We start from the raw sequence: 17,011 nt of genomic DNA, 5'->3' as shown, positions 1-17,011 counted from the left end.
TGAACAATGGTTTTCTTCTTGCCACTCTTCCATAAAGGCCAGATTTGGGGAGTTTACAACTTTTTGTTCTGTGGACAGATTCTCCCACCTGAGCTGTGGATTTCTGCAGCTCCTCCAGAGTGATCATGGGCCTCTTGGCTGCTTCTTGCTCGATCTTTCAGTTTGGGTGGACGGCCATTTCTTGATAGGTTTGGTTTGCAGCTGTAGAATACTTTTTCCTTTCACATTACTTTTACAAGAATACATTGAAAGCTAATGTATCATCCCTGTGCGGCAAGTGGTAAGGACTGTGACTGGTGCCATCTGCCTTGACCAGACAAGCACATAAACAATCATATCAACATTCAATGCAGGAGACCCCACATTCCAGTCAGTGTAGCATTCTTTTTTTTGGGTGGGGGAATTTGTGGTTGCTTATTTTTTCCTTGTTGGGGAAAAAACAGGTTAAGAATGTAGTTGTTTCCTGTTGTGACAGAGAGAAAGAGAGTGCTGGTAAGAGGGAGAGAGTAGGTGTGGGTTTGGTGGTGAGTGTGTGTGGGGAGAGAGAAAACTGTGGTTTATGAGAGAGAGTGTAATAAAGAGAGATTTTGAAATCTTCTGAGGAGTTGTTTGTTTTACTGAGTAGCTTTGCGGTATTGAGTGTGTGTGTTTGTGTGTGTGTGTTGGGTTCGGTTGGGTTGGGATAGTGAAGCAAATTTCGCACTGATCTGGGAGGGATTGGGGGAGTGTTTATAGTGGAGAGTGGAGGAGCTGGAGTGTCGGGAAAGAAAGTCGTTGCTTTCTTTTTCAGTATGACGCCTAAACTGTTGTTTTTTTAAACAACCTATTAAACTTTTCTATAATCTAATGACTGCTCTGCCCCCCCCCCCCCCTCTCTCTCTTCCTCACACACACATATACACACACACACACACACAGAAAGACATGGACAGGAAAAACAGGAAAAGGTGGAACAATGGCTGAGTCAAGCTCTATCACTCTGGTCTCAACAAGAAAATAAATTATGGCACACATGTGCTGCACTACAGGCCAGCAGAACATAACAGCCAAGAACAGAGCCAGTCACACTCTGAGCTTCTCCTCTAGCACTGAGGTTGGATTGTTCTCTGTGGCTTTAACCACTGAGCTGCAGGGCAGAGGGACAGGGGTTTGGCCTTCTTTCTACCAACAGGACTACTGACTGTAAAGGCAGCTGCTGGAATTGTTCATCACTTTTTACAGGAATTTACTAAAAATTACTTAAAAAAGAACCACCACTGACTACATAGAGTTTGAGTGGTGAAGCGCACCACCCCAGTACAGCAGTGACACTGGTATGATAGTGTGGGTAAGGGTGGGCAATATTCTATTGTATACAATATATCGTGACACAGAAATATCATGATATTAAAAATCCATATCGTGATAATAGGGCTGTTCTGTCTTAAAAGTAGTATATTATTTACTGTGAAGCTTTAGTTGTATTTATTGTATAATTGTTTTAGTTTGCAGTTTATATGCACGCACTAAAAAATCTGCAATATTATTTGCTATTTTATATTATTTTATGCTATATTATTTATTTTGCCACATTATAATTATACTGTTATACTATTATACTATATTCCTGAAATTAATTAATTATTTTCCTATATCGCCAAGTATATAGTTATTGCAAAAATACCCTGAAATATCGTGATATTATTTTAGAGCCATATCGCCCACCCCTAAGTGTGGGTGTTGCTTGAATTGACGGTATCAGAAACCCCTCTCTCATAGCTAAGAGATAAACCTAAGTGTTGATATTCAGTTTGCTAACTGGATAGATAATACATATGGGACAAACTCTTATTATACATATGTACTTACAAATATAGAAGAACCCACATAGAAAATACAAAATACCTTTATCAAGTTTTTGCCAATAAACTCCTCAGTGTACAGCTTGTATGTCTAAAGAGATGGGAACAACAAATAAAAAAAATAAACATATTAAAAAAATACTCTCTGTTTAATACATCTTTATAATAATAAAGTTCACATTTTCAGCTGAATTACTGAAATAAAGTAACGCTTCAATGATATTCTATTTTTTTGAGATGCACTAGTATATGGTCACATGATTATTAAATATACTGTAATTACTTACAAATATATGTTGCATATGTAATACATTTGGGATATATACTGCACTCCTATTACTTAATAGATACATGCAAACTAAGGGTCAGTTTCCCAGATAGGGATTAAGTAACTAGTAACTAGTCCTACAGTCATACAGTTAGTCATACAGCTCTGGAAAAAAGACCAAAATTATGAGTTTCTTTAATTTTAAAAAGAATAATCAATGAGTAGATGTCCCATTATTTTTGTATATATGGAGGTCTGAAAAAAATAAGACCACTTAAAAATTATTAGTTTCTTTGATTTTACCACATTGAAAACCTCTGAAATATAATCAAGAGCAAGATAAATGATCACAAGCCATCAAACCAATTTTTGTACCAGGAGTGGCATAAAGTTATCCAAAAGCAGTGTGTAAGACTGGTGGAGGAGAACATGCCAAGATGCATGAAAACTGTAATTAAAAATATTGATTTCTGAACTTTTAAAACTTAATTTGTTTGCATTATTTGTGGTCTGAAAGCTCTGCTTTTTTGTTAATTCAGCCATTTCTCATTTTCTGCAAATAAATGCTCTAAATGACAATATTTTTATGTGGAATTTAGGATAGAATTTATAGAATAAAACAACAATGTTCATTTTACTCAAACATATAGCTATACATAGCAAAATTAAAGAAACTGGTTCAGAAACTGATGTGATCTCTTATGAATATGTGTGTATAAATGTAATATATATATATATGAGATATATGTATGATGGAATTTTTATTATTATAAAAGTAACCTGGGTGTTTGAGAGAGATAATAAAAGTGAGACTTGTACACTGCAGTCTACAAAATATGACATGTTTTAATGTAATGTGCTTGTGCTAATTGTGTGTGTGTGTGTGTTGTTTGTGGATGTAGATGTGTGTGTGTGTGTGTGTGTATGTGAGAGGGGCGCTTAGGAAAAGAAAGAGGAAGAGAGGAAACGGGCCCAAAGTAACTATTGTTTGAGCGTCTGAGAGAGAAAGAGAGAGAGAGAGAGAGAGAGAGAGAGAGAGAGTGTAAACAGATAGAAAGTGACCAGAAGTGAAGCTGGAGATGGGAGAGAAATACTGCTGTGAATTTTTAATACTGTGATCATTTTAAATGTGGGAATAGAGAACAGTGTTCATATTCACCCGGAGAACAGAGGAAGAAGGGCTTCACTTCCAGGGAACACCAGGACAATCACTTCTACAGGACACTGGCTACAGAGCTACGAAGAGAAAGTGAGTGAGTAGCCAGACAACTGAAAACACACTGTCTATTCACCTTTATTCACTTTTGGCTCTTTATATACATAAATATACCCATCTGTGCCCTCCTATACACCTCTATACACTTACACAGACCTCTTTAAATGTCTATACACCTTTAAACACTTTTACACACTTCTGTACATTTATATATGAATCTCTGTGCACCTCTGTATCTTTCTATATGCATAAATACACCTCGTTGTACATTTCTTCATTCTAGCACCTCTATACATTTGTACATATCTCATTATGAGTTTATACACCTCTATTCACTTCTGTCTATACACTTACATATACCTTATTATCTGTCTATACACCTCTATACACCTTTATACACATCTGTATATCTATCTACATCTCCTGCACATCTGTACCTTTCTATACACTCACATCTGTGCATCTTTATCTGTTTACATGCACCTTTATACACTTCTCTGTGCATCTCTGTACATTTAGGTATACCTTTCTATACAGCTGTACATCTCACCATTATACCTTTATACCTTTACGCACCTTTATACACGTATATTTACGTACTTACACCTATTTTTACGTCTATATACATAACTTTATACAATTGTATGCTTTAATCCATTCATCCTCTATTTGATCCATACACATACACCTCTTTACATACCTATACACATCTGTACATCTTTGTAAACGTCTTTGTAACATTTTCACATGCCACTTTATACACATTTGATTTTCTTTATATAGCTACTCCTATATACATCTGTATACACTTATAGGAAGATATACCTTTCTATACATTTATACCCAGAAATATCCCTTTATACATTTCTGTACCTCTAGCTACATATACCTCTATGTACTATTCTACAATTGCATATAACTATTTACACAGCTACACACACACACAAATATATATATATATACAGCTCTGAAAAACAAAAGTGAGTTTTTTACCGAATTGGAAACCTCTGGAATATAATCAAGAGGAAGATGGATGATCACAAGCCATCAAACCAAGCTGAACTGCTTGAATTTGGAGTGGCATAAAGTTATCCAAAAGCAGTGTGTAAGACTGGTGAAGGAGAACATGCCAAGATGCATGAAAACTGTAATTAAAAACCAGGGTTATTCCACCAAATATTGATTTCTGAACTTCTAAAACTTTATGATAATAAACTTATTTGAGGTCTGAAAGCTCTGCATCTTTTTTTTTAGCCTTTTATTATTTTCTGCAAATAAATGCTCTAAATGACAATATTTGTATTTGGAATTTGGAAGAAATGTTGTCCGTAGTTTATAGAATAAAACAACCATGTTCATTTTACTCAAACATAAACCTATAAATAGCAAAATCAGAGAACTGATTCAGAAAATGAAGTGGTCTCTTATTTCTTCCAGAGATGTGTATATACTTGTATATTCCTAAATACATCTATACAGTATGAGTACATCTATACAGTAGTTGGTATGCTGTTCTGTAAATCAAATCACTGTATTTTTAAATCATAAACCATAAACAAGTCACCTGACTGACCCATGTGGTCGAATACAAGATATTCTTATGTAATATTGGATTGGATTGTGTAGAGCGCTTAAACAACAACAACAACAATGATGACAGCACACATATAATAACCCCCAGCTGGTGCATTAATCTCTAAACACATTTTGGGGTGAGGGGCTGTAAGCATGGACACATCTGCCCGGCAACGGCGACAAAAACAACATCTCTCTATCGCTTCCTGAAAACAACAGACCAGGATTAAGATTAGAGAGAGGAAGAGTGAGAGAGGGAGAAAGAGAGAGAGAGAGAGTGTGTGTGATGGGGTCACTAGGTTGATGACACACCATACTGGTACAACATATAGAGCTAAACATACATATACACACATGTTCACAGGTGAAAGGTAACACTCATGTGTTCCATTTACAAGGAGATTCAGAAGTCGGAGGAGCTGAAAATGACATTGCATCCGTGTTTACTGTGTGTTCTTTCTGAATAATTGGATAATTGTAGACTAATACAAAATATTTACTGGCAGCTACAACTGGTTTGACAATCCTTTACTTGAGTTTTAGGGCAAATTCAAGCAAATATGTCCCACTTTTTATGCCCCAGGCTAGCAATGTTAGCATTTAGCAGTTGACTGTCATAATTATTTAGTTAGATTTATTTACATAAATCTTTATTTCTGCATTTATTTATTTCCAAATTCATTTATTTCCCAGTGTATTTATTTCTGCATTCATTTATTTTCCGATTTATTTATTTCAGTTTTTCCTTGTCCTTATATGATATATGTGTTTTTCATGTACAGGCTTAGCAATCAAGCCGAAAGAGAGGAGCTGATATGGGTAGAAGAGTCCAGGAGCTGAAATTTCGGGGCGAAGTTCGGTATCGGACCTGCTCAGAGAGGCAGCTGCTCACCTCAAATAAATGTATTACGATCTAAGTGATCTTTATTAATAATCTCCCACGTTACCAAAGTTACCGCCAAAGGAGCAAGACATGTACAATCAATCTAGGGTATCTGACATCGATCAACCAATAGGAATGTTAAGACATCATTGCTGGACAGCCCCTTCATTATCGTATAAGGACAAGGAAAAACAAAAATAAATAAATTGGGAAATTAATCAATGCAGAAATAAATAAATCGTGAAATTAATGCATAAATGGATAAATCATGAAATAAATAAATACAGAAATCAATAGTTATGTAAATAAATAAACAAATTAATCAAAATAAAAAATAAACAATGTTAATAAAGAAACCCATAAATGACAATTTATTAAGATATTTATTTTTATGTATATTTATTTATTTTATATTAATTATAATTATTCTTTACAGTTTTAATCACTATATTACTTTTATTGAGTAATTTACATATTATTATTTTTTAACAGGTAGAGAACTGTTTAACAGTGGAGCCGAAACAAAGGCACCTTTTGGCCACAGCTGCCTTTGTGTGTGCAGTGATGTGTTCAAGAACAAACAGCCAAAAAGAAAAAGACAAAACATCGCAGAATGTGAACGTGACCCTGGTTGAGTGAACAGAAACGTTCCTGCACTTGCCTTGCGGCTTCCCGTAGCTCTACTTACCATAGGCATGGTACTGGGGGAAAAAGTGGACCTGACCAGACAAGGCTCGTGTAGTAAGAGGGGCCCATGAAAACCATGTTTTTTTTTTCGTTTATTGAATACTGGCATGGATAGGGGCCCACTGACATTGAAAGTGTACAGGGCCCAGAATTTGCTGCTACACCCCTGCTCCTTACTTACGATAATATTAAACACAGCTGATTTTATCTGAATGTCAGGATGAGAAAAATACTGACCGAATGATTAAGAAAAAAAGCGACTCTAGCAAGATTTTTCATGATTTTATCCTATACATAAGCAGTTTAATCCCATATATTTAGTCTACTGCCGTTTAATCCCATACATTCAGCCTACAACAGTTTAGTCCCACTCTGTGTCTTAGGCTGGACTTTCTGAATGGCTGTACAGAAAAACAGCACAGTTAAACAGATCTCATGTAAATACATAGGGTATATAAGTCTTTTTAAGCCCTTTATTTGTACAGTTATAGACTGACTATGATTTTTTATCATAAATGTTCAAAATGTTCACAGTGTTCTGTTTTGATATCATGGGATGCTGTGGTTTCGTTTACGTCATGTTTTTGTTCCCTTTTGTTTTTTGTTTGTTTGTTTTATTAGTTTACCACGTGGTCTCTGTGTCCACTTCAGTCCAGTTTTTTAAAGCCACAGCTCCTCCCTCTCCCTGTATCTTTCATTTAGATCCATTCAGGCCCTTTAAGAAAAATGAAATCTGAATTATGCGGTCCTCAGCCTCTCTTGCTTTGTTTTAAACCCACTCGTTTTCGGGAAAACTCCACCCTAGTGCCCTGTGATTGGCTAATTTAGAGCTACGTTTGGTACAGTTAGCTACCGTTGGCTAGTAGGCCTAGTTACCTACCTTCTGAGCAACGGCTGACTAACAGCGTTTCTCCCGCCAATTATACTCTGATTTGCTGCTATAGTTACTGCCTTTATCACCACGCCCCCCTGTGTAAGGATTGGCTAATCGGCGGCGTGTGTAAGAGGTACCAGCCAATCCCAGCACAGGAGGGCGGAGTCTGCCGGAATAGAGGTGGGAAAAAAACAGCGCTACCTCCACCCTGCTCAGGGCCGCATTGTTCTCCTAGCGGAGAGCCGGCAGCAGTACCGCTCAGGACTCCAGCGGAGGACCGCAGCAAACAGCGGACTCAGGAGCATCTGTGGCTGGCGTACAGCGCACCAGAGCAGCCGCGGAGCGTCACGCGGGCTTGGGTAGCCGTATATCGGCGTGTAGACTAGGCTAACCCGCGCAGAGCAGCGATGCTATGACCGTGTGTTTCCCCCGCGCTGTCTGGAAGGCACGGGGGAAGGCAGGGAGGGACAGCCGGCGAGGGAGACACCGTCACCGGACAAGCTGGTGAGAGAGGGGCCGGTGGGGTGGGATGGGTGAAAGGATGGGGAGGGTTTTAGTCAGAGGAAACAGACAATGACTCATCCCGAGAGGATATGATTTAAAAAACAAAAAGCTATTTTTAGGCATTTTTGTTAAATTAAAGCCCATTGTTTTTATCAGTGCTGGGCCAGCTGTACTGTAGGTATTTTATGAGCTGTACTGTTGGAGCTTTATGAGACTGTGCCAATATTTAAACCATAAAGTAATGTTTAGAATGAGTGTTTACCTTCAGTATTTAATAGATGAATATGTTAAGAGGGGTTAGTGTTGGTATTTATGGGGGTGTTTTGTCTGGAATTGCCATTATAAGGTTTCTGTATGATAAATGTACCTGCAGTATGTATACATGTAGATAGAGGATGTTTACCTGAGGTGGGTGGTACATAGGGTGTTAATAGGGTGGGTTTTCCTAAGGTAAGTGGTGAAGGGGTATTTAATGGCATTATTACCTGCAGTAGGTGTTGGGTGTTGAGAGGGTGTTTACCTGTGGGTGGTACATGGGGTATTTATAGGGTGTATTTACATTTTGGCATTTGGAATGGAATGTGTAGCAGCTTTTTACTGAGCCCTGCAGATACCTCATCTACCACCTACTGCAGGTGAACACTGCCTATAAACACTCCCTCTACCATCTACTGTAAAAAATACACCCATATAAATTGTGTTTATCTACAATAGGTGGTACATGGGGTATTTATTCACCCTTAAAAATGTGTTTATCTACAATAGGTGGTACATAGGGTATTTGTTGGGTGTTTACATGTGGGTGGTACATGGAGTATTTATAGAGTGTTTACCTTTAGTATTTAGAATGGAAAATGTAGCAGCTCTTCACTGAGGCCCACAATGACCTCATCTACCACCTACTGCACCTACACCCCCAATAAATACCCTTTCTAATAGCAGCTGTAGGTAAACACCCCCTATAAATACCCAATCTAATAGCAGCTGCAGGGGAAAAAAACTATATAAACCCTCTATAATAGTAGCTGCAGGTGAACACCCCTATAAATACCCTCTCTAATAGCAGCTACAGGTAAACACCCCCTATAAATACCCTCTCTAATAGCAGCTACAGGTAAACACCCCCTATAAATACCCTCTTTAATAACAGCTACAGGTGAACAGCACATACATACCCTTTCTAATACCAGCTACAGGTAAACACCCCCTATAAATACCCTCTCTAATAGCAGCTGCTGGTAAACACCCACTACAAATACTCTCTCTAGTAGCAGCTGCAGGTAAACAACCCCTATAAATACTCTCTCTAATAGCAGCTGCTGGTAACCACCCACTACTAAAACTCCCTCTAGTAGCAGCTGCAGGTAAACATCCCCTATTAGTATTCTCTCTAATAGCAGCTGCAGGTCAACACCCCTAATAGCAACTGCAGGTATACTATCTAACTACAGTAACTACAGAGTTCTGAGGAGGTATATACTTCACCGACAACTGGTTGGGGTGGTGTTCAGAAAGGGAATTTACAATAGATATTATTAAGCATTTTTATATGCAGTACTTGTTTGAGGAAGTATTTAGTAGGTGTATTTGTATTTGTAGGTGTTTAAGTAGTTAAGTGTTTACCAGAAGAAGGTATTAGAAGGTATATTCAGTGAGGGTATTTATTTACAGTAGGCATTGAAGTGAGTGTTTATCTACAGCAGGTGTTAGATGGAGTATTCTCAGGGGGTAATAGAAAGGGTTCTTTTTGTACAGTAGGCATTAGAGTAAATGTGTATCTATAGTAGGTATTAATAGGAGCATTTAGAGTGGGTATTTGCAGTAGGTTAGAGAGTGTTTATCTGTGATTGGTGTTAGAGGTGGTATTTATCTGCATTGTGTAAGAGGGGATATTTAGAGTGGATTTGCAGTACGTTAATGAATAAGGTTCAACTTATATACCTTTCTAGAAATCCAAGTACACTTTAGAGTTTTACACGTATTACACACAGCCATTCATACTCAGCAATTTCAACACAGCTTTCCACACACCGGTGAAAAGCGGTAGCCAATAACGCACAGCGTACTCTCAACCGGAAACAACTGTCCACCATTTACCCAGGACAGAGTGCCAGTCCATATCTGGGCACAGTCATACCCACATTTACACACACACACTAACTTACATACATATCACACATTTACACATACACACTAGATCAATTTAGAGCATTCAATTTACAAGATCAATTAAAAATTTTTCTGGGCAATTTAGAGTATCCAATTTACCTGATCTCCATGTTTTTGGACTGTGGGAGGAAACCAGAATCCCCGGAGGAAACCCACAGAGACATGGGGAGAACATAGAAACTCCGCCCAGATAGGGACTTGAACCCAAGGCCCCAGTGCTGGAAGGCTAACGTGCTAACCACTAAGCCACCATGCTACCCAAGGTAGTAGGTATTCGAGAAGGTGTTTATCTGTAGTTGGTGTTAGATGTGGTATTTGCAGTAGGTATTAGGGCTGTTGTTTAACTACAGGAGATACTAGTGGTGGAATTCTGTGGTAGGTGTTAGATGGGGTATTCGGAGGGGGCTAATTTCTAATTAATGGAGCCGGGTATTCGTACAGTAATCAGGAGATGACTTCTGCTGCTGCTCTTTGTTTCTGTAAGTAGACAGTCCGCTGTAAGAGGAGTTGTGGTCAGTGTGTTTGTGTTCTCAGCGCTTTGTGCTTCATGTTTGGGTGAAAACAGTGAGGGAAGCAGTGAAGCCTCGGGGCAGAGCGCTCTCCAACTGTCCTGTGTGAAGCCAGCAGACGTCTGTCAGCAGTCATTTCCTCACATTCAGCAAACCTTCAGCAGGCCATTAGAAATCCTTTAGTAAGAAATATTAAACAATAGTGTTATTCTCTTCTATCTGATGCCTGAGTTCATGCGTGTCACAGGTTTTGCCGGTGCTGAGTGACGGCACGTGCTCTTTGTTGCAATTGCGCATGGAATCCCCACTCTTCCCCCCTCCCCTCCCCTCTACACTCTCCCCCTCTTCCCCTCCCCTCCCTCTCGCGCCTGTCCTACTTTCGGTATGGCTTGAGCCCGTGCCTCTTTGTTCAGTGCTGTTGCAGAGGATTGCGTTATGAAGCGTGTGGTTGGGTGGTATAGGTGGGGGTCCGCACTGGTCCGGATCGGACAAAGCGTGAGACAAAGCCGCAGATGGCATCAGGAGAAAAGTCACAGGGCATAATAGGTTTATTATACAGGTATTAAAATGCTGTTATAAATTACAGCACACTAATTCAGGTGTGCACAGGTGTCCTGACAGATCTGCCCCCTAGTGAATGGGTAAGGATTCCAGTGAAACGTAGACATATACTCCTACTGCAGTGAAATGGCCTGGACAGTGGGCGTGTCCACCCAGACACATGCATACATTCAGTAATAACATAATAGTGATATTCACAACACATTCCACGTGAGTTCCATTAAACCATGTATTGTCATGGTTGTATGGTGGACTCTCCAAAGAGATCTATTCTGTCCTCTATTTAATGTTCATACAGCTCTTTTAGTACCTAGAACTCTATTTCTACTAGTGTTGTTGTCAAGACCAAGGCCAGGAAAAATCGAGACCAGATTAACCCTCTCATGCATGAATTATAATAAACTCAGTCAGGATTACTAAGTGTTTTATACATCCTTAGGGATGTAAAACAAGGTTTGAAAAAAAATTATATTCTATCTTTATTCGATAAAGGAATATTTAACACTGACAACATTTCTCCCAAATTCCCCCCAAAAATTAAAGTATTTCTTGGCAGAAAATGAGAAATGGCGGTAATAACAAATGAAGAGTTCAGTAATCAATATTTGATTAAATATAATTCCAAGTTTCAAGCAGTTCAAAATTAAAAAATCCAAATCTTTAAATAATATGTCACCTTAGATGTTATTTGATTTTTTATAATTATTATTTTTTTTTTTACCTGCAATGGTATAATTTTATAAAATTTAAAGAGAAACAGGAATAGCAATGGTGTTTGGTGTTTCTCCCTGTCTGTCGGCATAATGACCAACCAATGGATTTTTTTTGTATAGGATGATGCAATAGCCTCCACTAGAGTGGACAATATGCAGCAGTGCCCAAAATTGCAAGCATATATAGAGAAAAAACATTTAAACAGCTGTACACCATAGTGACCTCTATGCATGAAAGGGTTAAGATTTAAAAATAAAAACTTTAAAATCCATTTATTTTTATTATAAAATGCAAAAAACAAACAAACACAATTTGCCCTCAAACAGCTCATCACTAAGGTTAGCTAGGTTGTCACTAATGGTAGTTTTCTCCCCAGTAGCATTAGTATTTTAGCTAGCTCATCGCTAAGCTTAGCTAGCTAGCTGTCACTAATGATAGTTCTCTCCTTAGTAGCATTACTATTTTAGCTAGCTTGTTGCTAAGGTTAGCCAGCTCATCGCTAAGGTTAGCTAGCTCATCGCTAAGGTTAGCTAGCTTGTCACTAATGGTAGTTCTCTCCACAGTAGCATTAGTATTTTAGCTAGCTCATCGCTAAGGTTAGCTAGCTCATTGCTAAGGTTAGCTAGCTCAGCGCTAAGGTTAGCTAGCTTGTCACTAATGGCAGTTCTCTCCCCAGTAGCATTAGTATTTTAGCTAGCTCATCGCTAAGGTTAGCTAGCTCATCGCTAAGTTTAGCTAGCTTGTTACTTGTGGTAGTTCTCTCCCTAGTAGCATTAGTATTTTAGCTAGCTTGTCGCTAAGGTTAGGTAGCGCATAGCTAAGGTTAACAAGCTCATTGCTTAGGTTAGCTTGCTCATTGCTTACTTTAGTTCTCTTCCCGGTAAATTTAGTGTGTAATTTAGCTTGTCACTAAGGTTAGCTTGCTCATTGCTAAGGTTAGCTAGCTCGTCACTAATGGTAGTTCTCTTCCCGGTAACATTATTTTAGCTAGCTTGTCAGTAAGGTTAGCTAGCTTACTGCTAAGGTTAGCGAGCTCATCGCTAATTTTAGCTAGTTCACTTCCAGGAAACATTAGTGTGTAATTTAGCTTGTTGCTAAGGTTAACTAGCTCCTGACTAGTTTTAGTAAAATCCCATGTAACATTATTATATTAACTTGCTCATCAGTAAGATTAGCTAGCTTGTCGATAGCTTTAGTTCTCTGTGTGAATTGTTGATGTTCAGTGGCGTAAGAAAAAAGGTTCAGTTTCTAATGAACTTCACCTCTATTTAATGTTCGTACAGCTGTTCAATTAGCCAGCCCATTCCCACAGTCATCGATAATCTACTAATCAATTCCCCTATTCTCTCTCTCTTTGCCTGTGCAGACTGGCAGTGAGTGTGTGTGCATTTGAGGGGTGAGCATGGCTCCTAGGCCATCTTCGGGTGAGTTATGGGGGCTTCACCTGATGCCCCCCCGCATCCTGGTGGACTGCTGTCTGCCCAACGGCATGCTGGTCAGTCTAGAGTGTCTGAGGGAGGCTCCACTCATCAGCGTCAAACAGCAGCTCTTCGCCGAGGCCCGCAAATACCCCCTCTACCACCTACTGCAGGTAAGTACCCCCTATAAACACCCCTTCTACCACTTATTGCAGGTTAACACCCTAAGAAATACCTCTTCAACACATACAGCAGATGAACACAGCACCCCTCTACAACTTACTGTAGGTCAACACTCTCTGTAAATACCTATGTAAGACCTACCACAGTCTATAAATTCTGTCTATAAATACCCAATTTATCTCCTATTGCAAGTGAACACTCCCTGTTCACTCTCCCCTACCACCTTCTGTAGGTAAACACAATTTATAATACTCTTATCTACCATCTACAACTGGTAAACACTCTATTATATTATTATACCACCACTAGCATCTACAGAAGGCAAATACCCTTTATAATACCCCCTCTACCATCTACAACAGGTAAACACCTCATTATTATACCCCCTCTACCATCTACAACAAGCAAACACCCCCTTACTGCAGGTACATAGTCCCTATATATACACCCCTCTACCTTCTACTGCAGGTATAAAACTGTAAACACCCCCCCAATACCACTTATGGCATGTAAATACCCCCTATAAATAGTCCTCTAGCATCTACTGCAGGTTAACGCCCCTATTTGCACCCCTTCGACCATTCACTGCCGGCAAACACCCCCTATAAGCACCCCTTCTTGCTGCAGCTTAATACCCCCTGTAAATACCCCTCTACCATATACAGCAGGTAGACACCCCTTATTATATACCCTCTACCTATTAACTGCAAGAAAACACTCACTATAACCACCCCCTCTACCATCTACAGCAGGTAAAAACCCCTTATAATACTTAATTTATCATTTACTGCAAGTAAACCCTGCCTATAAACACCCTTCTACAGCATACAGCAGGTAAACACCCCTCTACCATGAAACGCAGGTTAATACCCCCTAGAAATACTCCTCTACCATCTACAGCAGGTAAATACCCCTTATAATACCTTCTTTATCATTTACTGCAAGTAAACCCTGCCTATAAACACCCCTCCACCACCTACAGCAGGTAAACACCCCCTATAAATACCCCCTATTCCATCTACTGCAGGTAAATACCCCATACATAAATACACCTCTACCACCTGTAACTGTAGGTTTACACCCTCTCATTAACCTTCCTTTCTATCCTGTAGGAGGAGTCATGCTATATCTTTGTGGGCGTGACCCAGGAGGCGGAGAGGGAGGAGTTTTATGATGAGACACGGCGGCTGTGTGATCTCCGACTATTCCATCCAATCCTGAAGGTCATCGAACCCCTCGGCAACCGCGAGGAAAAAATCCTGAACCGCGAGATCGGTCAGTGTGTGTGATTTTTTGGTAGAGGTGAAAATTTTGTTACATGATGGTTTGTGTGTGGTGTGTATGGGTGTGTTTAACAGTGTGTGTTTGTGTTCAGGCTTTGCTATCGGAATGCCGATTTGTGAGTTTGAGCTGGTGAAGGACCCTGAGGTGCAGGACTTCAGGCGGAGCATCCTGAGTGTGTGTCGAGAGGCGATGGAGGAACGCGAGGGGGGCGGAGCTCACACACAAGCACTGTACGTATACCCCCCCAGTGTGGAGTCTTCCCCTCAACTGCCACAACACATCTACTGCAAACTGGACAAAGGTGAGCGTGGGCTGGAAATTACACTGACCAGTGGCTAGCACTCTGGCTAATGCTAATACTAGGTAATGAAGCATGCATGCTTTATTATATATGGGCAATGTTATTAGTACATATAGATACATGCGTAATAGGGCTGCATGATATTGAAAAAAATATATTGCAATAAGAGTCCAATAAGAAAAAAATAAGACACCACTTGATAAGTTTCTCTGATTTTACCAAATTGAAAACCTCTGCAATACAATCAAGAGGAAGATAGATGAACACAAGCCATCAAATCAAGCTGAACTGCTTAAATATTTGCACCAGGAGTGGCATAAAGTTGTCCAAAAGCAGTGTGTATGGCTGGTGGAGGAGAACATGCCAAGATGCATGAAAATTATGATTAAAAAACAAGGTTATTCTAGCAAATATTGATTTCTGAATCTTCAAAACTTTATAAATATGAACTTGTTTTCTTTGCATTATTTGTTTTCTTTGCATTATTATATACCTGCTAATTAATGCACTAAATGACAATATTTGTATTTGGAATTTGGGAAAAATGTTGTCTGTAGTTTAGAATAAAACAACAATGTTCATTTTACTGAAACATATACTTATAAATAGCAAAATCAGAGACACTGATTCTGAAACTGAAGTGGTCTCTTATTTTTTTCCAGAGCTATATTATGATTTTAAAAAATAATGCATGATTTTTCACCATGAAAAGCCTTTGGAATTTAGAATTGTATGTAATTCAGTCTGTTGAATACAATATGATGAGCTGTTCTCTTTCACTCTTAGTGCATTCCCTTTTATCCTCTCTCTCTCTTTCTGTCTCTCTCTCTCTCTACATGCAGGTCGTTTGATCGTCACTATCTGGGTGGTGGTCTCTCCCTCGAATGCGAAGCAGAAGTACACTCTGAAGATCGCTCACGACTGCCTGCCGGAGCAGCTGATAGCAGAGGCGATCCGTAAGAAGACCCGCAGCATGCATCTGTCTGCGCAGCAGCTGCGGCTGTGTGTGCAGGAGTACCAGGGCCAGTACATCCTTAAAGTATGCGGCTGTGATGAGTACCTGCTGGAGAAGTACCCCCTCAGCCAGTACAAGGTGTGTGTTTCCATCTATATGCACAATTTAGTATTTTCAGTTCTAACTAAACATACATTATGAACAAAAGTCTTGAAACACCTGATCATTCATTGTTTAAACATATTAAAATAGAGTTTATTCTAGTATTAGTGGAGTAATTGTCTCTTCTGTCTAGAGAAGTTTTTCCATTAGAGTTTAAAGCATTCCTGTGAAAATTTGATTGCATTCATGGTTCACCAGATTTTGTGCACTATAAGGTGCACCGGATTATAAGGCGCACTTTGTCATAGTGTACCAGAACCAAACACAGACGTGTAAAACAATATTTAATGGATAAAGGGGCAGCACAGAGAGTAGTCAAACAAAGCAGGGTCAATACCTAAAAACTGGGGCATACAGGGCAACACATACTAGTACACAGTCCAGGGTAGAGCACAGGCAGGGCAGTAGCACAGAGCAGGCAAAAATCAGAATCGGGGTACATGAAAAAGTGGTAATACACGTAAAAACAAACCAGAGATAAATGAAACACGTTGTGAAGTAGGACGGACCAAACAATACTCAGCCAGGAAGCAAAGTTCTGAGCTTACATTGCCAGTCATACCAAGGAATATAAGGCGCATTTTATGCGACTCTAGTAAGGGACAGGTTTGTCAAACATTGGATGTTAATCTACTCAGACTTCTCTCCTGAAAACTGATTATTTGGGTGAGTTAAGCGTTTCCATTTATTTACAGTAAGCTTTCCAGATTGCCACTGAAGCTGGAGCATTAGCATTAGCGACTAACTGCTTGTGGGTAATGCTAATGCTCCTCAAGCAGTGCTAGCTGTAGTTAGCAGCAGGCTACAGGCTCATAATGCTCACCTTTGGACTGCCAAAGAGCTAGCGTGGTTAGCGGCTTATGCTAATACTGCTCCAGTCTCTGTGCTGGAGAACTAAACTGAAACT

At 39.5% G+C, this 17,011-nt stretch overlaps 1 protein-coding gene across 2 annotated transcripts in view; it reads left to right on the top strand.

The window, feature by feature from the left end:
- Positions 1-3,186: 3,186 nt before the first annotated feature.
- Positions 3,187-17,011, top strand: part of zgc:158659 (PI3K_p85B and PI3K_rbd domain-containing protein) — a 33,937-nt gene continuing 20,112 nt past the window's right edge. Inside the window, exons 1-5 of one of the 2 annotated variants that reach the window (XM_049463182.1) lie at positions 3,187-3,358; positions 13,168-13,392; positions 14,515-14,677; positions 14,778-14,987; positions 15,830-16,080. In XM_049463182.1, coding sequence (XP_049319139.1) covers positions 13,204-13,392; positions 14,515-14,677; positions 14,778-14,987; positions 15,830-16,080 — 813 coding nt within the window. In that variant the 5' untranslated portion in view covers positions 3,187-3,358; positions 13,168-13,203. Of the gene's footprint in view, positions 3,359-7,559; positions 7,849-13,167; positions 13,393-14,514; positions 14,678-14,777; positions 14,988-15,829; positions 16,081-17,011 lie in introns of those variants that run through there. The other variant, XM_049463181.1, reaches the window with a different exon arrangement.

Source organism: Astyanax mexicanus, chromosome 13 (assembly GCF_023375975.1).
Source record: "Astyanax mexicanus isolate ESR-SI-001 chromosome 13, AstMex3_surface, whole genome shotgun sequence".
Taxonomy (NCBI): Eukaryota; Metazoa; Chordata; class Actinopteri; order Characiformes; family Acestrorhamphidae; genus Astyanax; species Astyanax mexicanus.
Note: the sequence above shows the minus strand (reverse complement) of the source record. Positions and strands in the feature narration are given on the sequence as shown.